This window comes from Polypterus senegalus, chromosome 15 (assembly GCF_016835505.1).
Source record: "Polypterus senegalus isolate Bchr_013 chromosome 15, ASM1683550v1, whole genome shotgun sequence".
Taxonomy (NCBI): Eukaryota; Metazoa; Chordata; class Cladistia; order Polypteriformes; family Polypteridae; genus Polypterus; species Polypterus senegalus.
Genome location: NC_053168.1, coordinates 105,704,657 through 105,716,709, shown reverse-complemented (window position 1 = coordinate 105,716,709; position 12,053 = coordinate 105,704,657). Strand labels below are relative to the sequence as shown.

The following is a 12,053-nucleotide window of genomic DNA, read 5'->3' as shown; positions in this document are numbered from 1 at the left end:
GTAATATTTTGAGAACACAAGTTACAGTGGGTATACAAAAGAATCACCCCCTTCAAAATATTCTCATTTTTTTTGCTTTACAGCCTTAAATGAAAACACACAAACCAATATATTTTCCAGCTTTACTTACTCAATGCAATCTTTAACAAGGGAAAGATATCACAGCTATAGTTCAGAAGAATTTAAAACAATAAAAAACAAGAAGTACTGAGATTAATAAAGGACCCCCAAACAATATTTGTAAACTCAATCAGGTGTAACTGCCCACCATTTCCATTGCATACCATGGTTACTGGCTTCCACCTGTGATCAATTGTATCAGTGTGATTAGTGAAGCATAAAACCAGCTGTTCCAGGAGCATTCCCTTGCTTGGCAGTGCAACTGACAGCAAACAACTGACTAAGGGTGGCAAGCCAGTTTCAAAAGATTTCAGGGATAGAGCTGTGGACAGACATAAGGCAGGAGATGGATACAAAAAATCTCAAAGGCTTTATCAATCCCATGGAGAATAGCAAAGTCCATAATAAAGAAGTGGCAAGTGTCCGGATCCAGCCATCCCTCCGCACTAGATGGAAGAGCAAGGAGGAACTAGTAAGAGAGGCAATCAAGAGGCCAATGGCCACTTTGAAGGAGTTACAGGAATTTATGGAAAAGAGTGGTCATTGTGTGCATGTGACAATAATTTCACAAGCACTCCACAATTGTGGCTTGATCGGGAGGGCCACAAGGAAAAAGCCACTTGCTTCTCAAGAAAGGCCACATTAAGGCTCATTTGAGCTTTGCCAGAATGCACCTTGAAGATTCTGATGCCAAGTGGGAAAAGGTTTTATGGTCAGATGAGACCAAAATCAAACTATTTGGCCTCAATACCAAATGGAATACCTGGCGGAAATCCAATGCAGCTCACCATACACAACAAACCATACCTACAGAAAAGCATGGCGGTGACAGCATCCTGTTGTGGGGGTGTTTTTCTGCTGCAGGGCCTGGGGCTCTTGTTAGGGTAGAGAGAAAAATGGATGGGGCAAAATTCTGCCAGATAGTTGAAAATGAGCAGAATGTTCACCTTTCAATACGACAATGACCAGAAGCACACAGCAAAATTCACCACACAGTGGCTGAAGGAGAAAAAAGTGAATGTCCTCATGTGGCTCAGTCACAGCCAAGACCTAAATCCCATTGAAATTCTGTGGAAATATTTGAAGACAGCAGACCACCAATGCTCACCATTCAATCCGACTGAACTTGAACAGTTTCTGTAAAGAGGAGTGGGTAAATATTACTCAATCTAGATGTGCAAAGCTGACAGAGTACCCCAACTGACTCAAGGCTGTCATTAAAGCAAAAGTTGGTTCAACAAAATATTGACGGGCGGGGGCGGTAGTTTGTCTGATTCTTTATTAAACTCAGTATGTCTTGTTTTGGATTTTTTTTTTTATAATTTTTCTGAACGGTCACTGTGATATTTTTCACTTCGATGTTATAGATTGCATTGAGTAAGTATAGCTGGAAAAAATATTGGTTTGTGTGTTTTTATTTAAGGCTGTAAAGCAAAAAAAAAAAAAAAAAAGGGAATATTTCGAAGGGAGTGATTATTTTCTATACCCACTGTATATATTACCTAAAGAATATCCGTATGTTGTATGCACAAGATATCAAGGCAGATTTCTACAAGCACAATTACTCAAATGGTAGATTGACCCTGGGTGGCACGTGGCACAGTGGGTAGCACTGTTTCCTCACAGTTAGGAGACCCGGGTTCACTTCCCAGGTCTGCTCTGTGTGGAGTTTGCATGTTCTCCCCGTGTCTGCGTGGGTTTCCTCCGGGTACTCCGGTTTCCTCCCAGAGTCCAAAGACATGCAGATTAGGTGCAGTGGCGATTCTAAATTGTCCCTAGTGTATGCTTGGTGTGTGTGTGTGTGTGTGTGTGTGTGTGCTCGCCCTGTGGTGGGCTGGCGCCCTGCCCGGGGTTTGTTTCCTGCCTTGCGCCCTGTGTTGGCTGGGTTTGGCTCCAGCAAACCCCTGTGACCCTGTAGTTAGGATATAGCGGGTTGGACAATGGATGGATGGATAGATTAACACCAGCCGTAAAAGCTACTGGTTAACTAAGACAGACAGACTCAGAGTTCAAGCAAGATGATCATGATCTGTTCATGATCTGTGAAAAGTGAAGGGAGTGGCAACAAGGTTTTGCTATCCTTTACTATGTAAGGGATGATAAAAGGGGTGTCAGTTTTCCTTCAAGGAATGATAAGTATGTTTGTTGACACCTTATGAAATCTGAGATGTTATTCTGTACAACGTTAATTGTCTACAGGAGTGCATTACAAATATGAACATACATCATGAGACAACCAACTGGTATACATCTTGTTATACTGGACAGTTAATAATATGCCTTGAGTTTAATTCTATAGCATATATAAAGTGCTCAATCGGGTACAACTGAGGTTAAATTGGGCACCAAAATGAGCAAAGGAAGCCACAGCTTCCTTAATAGAATGGGTTAAATAGGACGAGTGTTGGACATGGAAACCTGAAAGATTTCTGTGAAGAATATTCAGTATTACTGATATCATGATAGTGGTGTTTTGATTTTGTGGCTGCAGCTTAAGTTAGGAGGTAGTACAACCCTCACCATGAAGCAAGGTGGTAACAGCATATTGCTGTGGGATGTACTCTGCATCAGGCTTTGGAAGACTTGTGAGGGTAGAGGGTAAAATGAATGTAACCAAATATATGCAAATCCTAGAGGAAAACCTGCTGCAGTCTGCAAGAAACCTGCACTTTGAGAAAAAAAAAATGTTTTCCAGAAAGACAATGAACCCAAGTATAAAGCCAAAGCTAGACAGGAATGGCAAAAAAACCCCACCAATGTTAATGCCCTGGAGTAGCCAAGTCAGAGTTCAAATCAATTGACAAATTGTTACTGGACTTTTAAAAAGCTGTTAACTCACAACCATGCAATCTAACAGAGCTTGAGCAGTTTTGCAAAGAGGAATGGGAAATTATAGACATGTCTTGATGTGTAATGCTAATAGAGACCTGTCCATACACACCCAAGGCAGTTAATTCTGTAAAGTTCCATCTGCTAAATACTGACTGGGGGACTACTTATGCAATCAATTATTTTGTGTTTTATATTTCCAATTAATCTAGATCACTCTGCAGAGATGTGTTTTCACTTTGACCATTAAAGGGTTGATTAATGTCTACTGTAATTCAAAATAACAATAAAATGTGAAAACATCCAAGGTAGTGAATACTGTTTATAGGCACTGGATTTACTGCAAACTCCCAGATAAGCAAAGTTAATCAGTAAGCTGTTTTCCTATACAGTTATAAGACACTGAAGAAACAATCCTCTCTCTGAAAACTTTAATCATCAGTAATACAGCATATATTCCTTATCAAGTAAAATATAAAACTGTCATTCACTCACAAATGCATAAGAATACCTCTTAGCCAGGGTGATATTATAATAGCCAAACAGTGAAGGCCAGTGTCGAAAGGATAACTTTCTCCAAATCTCCTCTTCTCCAGGGCTCCAAGAAATCTCTAGGCCAGCAGCAATGTCTGGTCCTGAAACATGGCCAGTGGGAATGTTCCACACAAACTGTTGATCATCTTGTGATTTGTTCTCCAAAAATGGGGTTGCATCAGAAGGTGGCAACACATTCAAAGAACTTTCTGGAGCCCCACCAGGAAAGACAGGGGGTACAGCCAATGGGGGCAGCCCTGCATCTCCCAGAGGACTCTGCTCTGATACTTGAGCAGCTAGATATGTGCCCAGTCCAGCAGGATCTGTGTATACCAAAATCCCAATCCAGATAACAGTGCCCACCTGGCAAAAAGAGAGAGCAAATATTATATCCCCAAATGAAATTTCTAACACCATGTGTGAATTGTCCCAGAAGAGACAACATCAGCAGAGTAAGTGGGACTTCTCTAGAACTCTGACAGCTATGAAACTTTAATATATCTTCTGTACTCTGCTGTTTCTTAGGATATTTTACATCGTTTTGGATTGCATTATACAACTAAATCAGTTTATATGGGACTCTATTCCAAAATGTCTTACAGTCTACAAGTTTCATTTTATGGCTTATTTCTGTAGTGTAAACATTGTAAAGTTACATGACATTTTCAGAATTAAGAGTCAAATAGATCACTTGCTAACCACAGATCTCAAAAAACACAAAAGGGCAACAATTTCAAAATTAAACGGGAAATTCCAGAGGGCATGTGTGGAAAAACACCGCTCAATATGCAAAAGTCAAAATTAACATATTGATTCATCTACTACTTAGAGAAAAAATGGTTTGAATGTGTGCATACTACATCTCTGTTGTTAGTCATTAGTACTAAAACATAAGAAATATGATATTTATAATTTGTCACTAACACTCACCTACTCTGTTTCTATTCTTTGTATTCTCGGTGCCACTGCTCTACTGCTAAGCTGCTTGCCTGCCTATGCAAGAGTCATCTCTGACAAAGGAGCATTGGAATCATTGGTAAAAAGGTCCGTTCATCAGATTAGCCGACCAGCACTGACTTAGCTGTGGAATGGCCAGTGGGGGGGGTGGGGTCGTCGGGATGCAGCTTGTTGACCAAAGTCTCCTCTGAATTCTCATATGTAATAAATTCTATTCTTGCATTTTGCTTTGTAGCTTATACTATTACTATTATACTATAATAGTGTATTTCTGAGGTAACAATAATAGATTCGCCATTTACACCTGAGAAGAGGATTACATCTAATCAGTTTTGTGTATTGTATTGACCCCATTTTTTTAAACCCATTGCATACCCAACATACCTAGAAAGGGTCTCTCTCTACAAGGGTTTTTTTTTGGGGGAGGTTTTTTTTTATCGTCTTCGTAGGGTGTGTCAAGGCAGGGGAGCTGTCAAAAAACGGCCTGTTAAAGCCCATTGCAGCACTTCTTGGTTGAGTTTGGGCTATACAAAAAACAAATTGTTGTGGTTGTTGTTATGGTGCAGCTAACTTTTTTCTGAATTAGGTGATGCTAAAAGTAAGGCACCCTAGGGATAAATATGGTGTTCCTATAGTTTATAATTTATGTAAAGCAGAGGTGGGGAAAACTGGTATTGGAGGGCCATAGTGGCTACGGGTTTCTGTTCAAAGGAGACTGCTTAATTAGATAAAAAATTTTTGCCAATAAAAAGATCTTCTATAATGTTACATCTTGTTAGTGTTTTCATTCAGGCATGGCATATCAGGTCATTCTTATATCACAAGTTTTTCATTTTGAAAAACAGCATCCAAATGAAGTGGACAAGTGATTCTCATTTTGTTCACTTTTTTCTCTTTCAAATATTTTATTAAAACCAGATAGATTATGATGAATACAAATAGGTATAAATGGAAACAAGTTCACAAGTCAGAAGGAGAACTACTACTTTCTTTTCTATGTGCAAATTATTGCTCATAAAGAGCAATTACAAACAATGAATAATAAGTTTAAGAGTAAAATAAGCAATTCAAGGTCTGGCAGTGCTGACCAGATGGTATAAAGCTTTGGAGGGCACTGGCTTAAAAAATAAACTATTTAGATTTAGACAAAAGATACTCTATCAAAATGTTACACAGTATATTAAAAAAACGTATTTAGAACAACAAAATTATATTATTTTCTTTGTCACACAAGTATCAGTTAGACATTTTTGGCATACTTTGTTATACAGTATATTTATCTGAAAAAGACTACAAGAGATAATTTAAAGACAGACTTTAAAATCTGGCTTCATTTATTAAGAATCTGAACTTCAGCAGGGCTTCTGCAGCCCCTAGTTTGATAACCCCTGGTATGGAATTTCAAGCAATAAGACATTACCTCCAAAACTCAAAAAAAATTAAATATTTTAATATTTTACATGTTAATATGTTAAAGAACTAGCAGAATTAAAAGAAACATATTTTTACCATTTTCTTCTTCAATAGGGATGATATATTTTAATTATATATAACAAAGTATTTAGCACTGCCACCTAAGGTCCAGTTTATACTTCATGCTCAGAACGCATACACATCATGGCTGCCATGTGTTCCAGGCATTTATCTGATGCATCCTCTGAGCAAATCCTCAGAAATTAATGCGACACATGCGTGAGTTGCAGTCCTAGCAAAAAATTGGAGGGCATAGTGTGTTCAAGTTGGAACATGATATCAGAGTCTTTGTTTACTATCAACATGTGACAGCAAGCCACTTTGGAGATCCTACAGGATCAATGTACGTGCTTCAATGCTTGATGAATGGTTCGATGTGTTGAAGAAAAACATCAAACTGAAATGCTGACATACAAATGTGTTTGTGGTGCTTTTCTTCATCTATTTCTCGCATAGGCAATACAAGTACTGTACATAATTTTACATTTTCTTCTAATTTTTCCACTAATATGCCTTAAGGAACAGCAGGTTTTTTTAAACTGGTTTGGTATGACTGCCCATGGATGTAGGTATGCACTTTGATGTAATCGATTTGTTCCTGCCGTGCTGGGATTGGAACCAGCTTCCTGTGATCCTTAATTGAAATAAGCAATTTTGAAAATGGATGTATAAACAAACATTTCTACCATCCTAGAATGTCCAAGATTAAGCACTGTAAGGAAATATATTTAATAGTTACATTTTCCAACCTGAAAAACCATCTCATAAATATTTCTAATATATTGTCACTGTTTGTTCTTTGCTTTAACTCCTTGAAAGGAAAACAAGAAAGAGCCAAACAATCTATCAAACAAGATATGCAGTCATTAGTAACCAGATGAGGTGCTGCAAGTTATATATCAGCACACAATCTCCATTACCGACTGGCAGGGAAGGGTTAGAAAAGCACACAATGGCACCACACCAGTGACATTAGATAAAATAGCTTTTATGTTCTCCTGCCTCCACGATGCACTACACCGGATGTACACAAATGACATCACCCCAAACAAAAACAATAATTTTATGTTGTTAAATTTTTACTCAGCCATCATTGTGAGGTATTGTGACCACCTCCATCATGGTTTCCTTCTGCCTCCTCCCTTTCTAAGAGTCAGTTAAGGTGGGTGATTTGTTAAGCAGAGAAAATTGGTTGTTGTCTCTCAGCATTAAAAGGTCTGTCCATCGCCAGAGCAAAACAGAGACCAGGAAAGATTGCAGCTGACTCCAACCATCTGTACATTAAATTGCCATCACAGAGGAGGTACCAGTCTATCACAACCTGAACTACATACCATCTCTGCAGCGTCCTTCCTCAAAGAATTCAAATCCTAAATAAACTTACATAGGGTTACTCCTGTTTTTACAACATATAACTAGTAAATGTGCTGTTTTTCTATTTGTAAATGGTTCATACTTGCTCAGCTTATAACTATTTGATATCTATATATATAATTCACTAAGGGCACTCAAGACAGTGAGCGCAACCAAGACAGAGAGCCATGCACGCCAACTCTAAGACCATGGGATACGCTCGACAGAGCCCTGCCCGCCAACTCTAACCCTCTACCGTGTCATGGGATACACACGACAGAGCCACACACGCCAACTGTAACCGTCTTCCCGTGTCCAGTGTCGCTCTCGAGGCATGTGCACTGCCTGCTCAAGTGCCCGCATGCAACAACTCACCAAACACAGCCTCAGTCGCTTTCATCTGTGCAAAAGTCCATATGCACCCCTGAGCCACGTTGACTTTTCACCGCACGCAAGACAGAGAGCCACGACCGCTAACTCACAGAGCCCCACCCATGGGTTAATGGCACTAGACTTTCTGTTACCAGCATTCACCACAATGTACTGGAGTGTAAGACTATCATATCTGCTACCTCACAAACTGTCCTTATTCCCCGGATTTCCCTGACCCCATAAGATTCTAATTTGCCTTTTACTTTTACACGCAGACAATTTCCTGTTAGATTGGCGTTTGCAATGACTATTAATAAGGCACAAGGACAAACTTTCAAAAAAATATGCCTGTATCTGCCAAAACCTGTTTTCACTCACGGACAATTGTATGTTGCTCTCTCCAGAATTCCATCTTTTCATTCACTGACCGTTGTATCCTCAAACCCTCTCCATTTGGACAACTGTGTCTTTCAGGAAGTGTTCACTCATCAATAATTATATGCGGTGTATGCTACGCCACGGGTTGGCTAGTTTATATTATTTTGTGTATTTTTTTTATTTAATTGACAGTACTATTGAAGTTTGTAAATGTTTATGTTCAAGAGTACAGTTCTTTGCAAAGGGTCAGGTTAATGGTGGGTTGAAATTGTGTTGTCGTCAGTTGGTATTGTCTTGTATTCCATGTTTTTGCACCTAACCAAAGCTAATTCTGGTATGTTTCACATGCTAGCAATAAAGTGACTCTGAAATGTGCTAATGCAAATATTTTCCCTTTTTTAGCCATGACCGCACAAAGAACTGATGCTTTCATGCAAAAATGTTATTAAACTGCAATTATTACGATATCTTAAACATTGTCTAAGAAGACTGATGAAAGACCACACAAAAATACAAAAAAAAGATGCTACTCACCATAATAATACGCTGGGCAAGACGTGTTCTTGCAAGGAAATAAATAACACGCAGTCTCTTCGGGAGGCGCAAGTTCCGAAAAGAGGATGGCTGAAGCGTAATTGTATGGGGAGTTGAAGCTCGCAGTGCTGTCTGTCTCTCGTATCTTTGCTGTGAATCTCGTGCTCGGAGTGTAGAGGACTTGGCAGGAGGAAGGCAAGCTTCAGCAGGCAGACGTCGATTCAGATCAGCTAACTGGAGTCACAATGTGTTATCAAATGGTAATACATACAAATTCAACTCCACACAGTACAAAACAATGTCTGGGATAGCAATCTAACATTTATGACTAAATTCCAGAAGAAAACAAAAATTCAAAACTCTACCAACCATGTAACACTAATTCCACCTGCAGTTCAGTATCTAGCACCTTCGGTGGCAGAGTAGGAGTACAAGTTTTTAACACTACTAAACAATTATCTAAGTTCATGGGTGTAGTTTGAGAACTGCCAGGAACCAAACAATACAATATCATCCAAACACTTAGATTATAAAAATATTGAGATTTTCCAATATATCATATTAGGTAATGAAACTAGATTCTACAATGTAATTATAATTCTCTTCTTTAACTGAAATGAAAGCTAAAATCATATCTGTATGGGAAACTGTCAATACTTTATTCAACCAATCTTATTTAATGCTTTTAATACTAAAAGTGGATCTAGGCAATATCCACAGTAAGAAAGGTTATATTTAGTCACAGAACTCAATCCATACATTGGTACACGTGACATCTATGCTAGATAAGTCCTCAAGAGATGGGAAGTGATAATTGAGATTAGAATGTTTCATATGTAAAATATTGCTTAAATATTTTAAAATATATTTAAAATGCTTGAAGTACTTTGCCATGAGGTAGTACATGAAAACAATGAACTTACTATTTTCTAAAATTACTGAACTCTCATACACAAGAAAAATAAATTCAGTTTTCAAATACTAATACATATTTCAGGTGAATAATGGGGATGGGGGACTGTTTCTATGGTGCTTCACATCCTTTGCCCTTACTTATGAACAATTTGGAAACACTGTACTTACTACTGTATATAGCACTGAGAGAAAGTTAAACTACCCAAATTTATTTTACATCTTATTATCTGAGCACTAATTAGATATTTTCTCATGAAAACACTATTTTACATTAGACTAAATGCTGCAAATAAAGATGACATAACAAAAAGTAACAAGAATTTCTTGCATTTTACCCATCGATATCTTGCAAGATGGTTTAAACAAAACAGGTTTGGTTAACACAGAGAGAGTCAAATAATCTTATCACACATGGTGCCATTAGGCCTATCTGTTATGCAGTGGTGCAGGAGACCTCAAGATGACAAGAGTATTCACAGGGAATACAGCAAACGTGCTGTGTTAAAATAACTAAAAACAAACATTGAGTACCTTCAGGCTAATACAGAAAAAAAGACCAAGAACACCAATCAGTAGAAAAATGCAATAATGTGCAGTCATCTTACTAAGAGATCACTAACCAGCTCATGGATGAAGACAGTCAAACTATTCTGTGAGAAGGTAGTTGTGATGCAGCAATTATACTGGGGAACAACTGGTGGTGTAAATGATTTTAGAAAGGCGTTATCAGTAGGATTGGGTGCAAAGAACTAACATTAAGAGTTATAACTCTATACTCTCTGACATTGTTTGATAGTAAGGAAGGAGCCCTGAAGTCCAAGAAAATATTACAGGTAACATTTGTTTTCAGGTACTGTCCATGATCCCTATAAGGCGTGCACTGTTATTTTTCTTTTTATCTTCTAATTTATTTCATTTGTAAGAGAGATTGTATACTTGTTTTTTCACAGGTAAATATTGGTCTCCTGCTGCCCTGTGGAATTTAGCAATCTTTAGGGTTCACTCTGTATTTTTTCCTGAATATCTCATAACTCTTTATTGTTATGATAGATAAAGGCAATGGGCTTTTCAAAGGAGCTTTCACTAGTCATCCATTAATTAATCAGACTTTATTACATAAAAAGTAAGCATTTTGGAGGTGCCAACAGTTTCAACATCAGAGTAAAGGGATTTGTTTATGGGAATAAGGACAATGTCTTCAGATCTTCCAGATGAATTCACCATGGCTGCATGCAGCAATATGGACCGAATACAAAAAATATAGTGAAAATATTTTTTTGTAGACTGTAAGCAGTAATAAAGGAAAGCAGGGTCTATTTGTCCCCTTTTGTCATATGTACTCTATCCACAAGCAATCAGAAAGAAATTGAAGAAACTTGGAAAGCTGAAGACAGAAAACAAAATGGAAGACAAAACAAGCTGACTGCATCTGATGAACTGCACTTAAAGAAAACCACGTTATGTGAAATAATTGCTAGGTGTTTGGCAGTAGAGTATGTGCTTTGATCTACAAAGAAAGAAGCCTTAAAAGAAATGATCTGGCAGGGCTTAATGCAACAAAGAACCATTTTTGCAGAAAGCCAATAAGTGGAAGAGCCAAACATATTTTGATTAATCGTGCTGTAGCTTTGAGGGGAAAAAATAACTAATTGGCAAAAGCAGAATTCTAAGAACCTCAAATAACTAAAAACATAAATAACACTATCTGGAAATTACAGAAAAATGGGAGTACTATATTGGCAACCTCCGGGCCCTAACCTCAGCATAACTGAAGGTGGGTCAGATTACTTGGCCACGCAAATGAACAAAGAAGAATTATGGCACATCCTGCAAGAACCACAGACTAATATATATTTTTAAAAAAAGTAATATTAAATATATTTCACTTTCAACGTTTTAATTTCAGAGTACATTGACACATTAAACTGCATACATTTCAATAAAAACAGAAAAATATGGGACTGTTTTAAAACATTTGACCAATTTAGCAAGGGCTTTCTTACTGTCACTTGGTCTTTCAAACCTTCAACTTGAAGTCTTCCCTTGTTTCAGGCTTGCTTACTTCGACCACCGTTAAGCTATACTTGAAGCTGTTGTCCTGAGGCATCTATCGTGCAAACTGTTAACTCTCAAAAGCTTGTCTTCTGATTCTGTTGTGGCTTTAGGTCAGCCAGACTTGTTCCTGGCAGTGTCCAAGTTCCATTCAATTGAGTAGGAAATTTTACGCACTGACAGTTGCTTTTTGTGCAATTTCTCTAATGGAAACACCTACATTTTAATTATTATAATGGCGTATGTCTGTCTTTTTTATTAATTTCCTTTTCTTGCATTTTTGATTGCAACATATTACTTCATGCAGTAAAATAATGTCCAAATAATGTTTCAGAGGGTGTTGCAACACAGTTTCTTTAAACACTGCTTTATAATGTCAAAGGGTTTGTAAGCAATTAAAAGAAGTTGGGATACCTGTAGGAATTGTTTATATAAACCTTCAAGGCTTAATTAACTCCCACTGTTACAGAAAAGATGTAAGCTGTTAATCTAGTAAATTGTTCCCTGAAAAGAGGTATTTTTGTAAAACTCTGAAA

The 12,053-nt window shown here is 37.8% G+C and overlaps 1 protein-coding gene across 2 annotated transcripts in view; it reads right to left on the bottom strand.

Moving 5' to 3' along the window:
- The window catches only part of LOC120516150 (SREBF chaperone), a 130,863-nt gene that overhangs the window by 27,164 nt on the left and 91,646 nt on the right, over positions 1 to 12,053 (bottom strand). For both annotated transcript variants that reach the window (XM_039737620.1, XM_039737621.1), the window contains exons 12-13: positions 8,551 to 8,784; positions 3,461 to 3,846 (exon numbers count right to left, since the gene is read on the bottom strand). In XM_039737620.1, the coding sequence (XP_039593554.1) occupies positions 3,461 to 3,846; positions 8,551 to 8,784 (620 nt within the window). The remainder of the gene's footprint in view (positions 1 to 3,460; positions 3,847 to 8,550; positions 8,785 to 12,053) is intronic.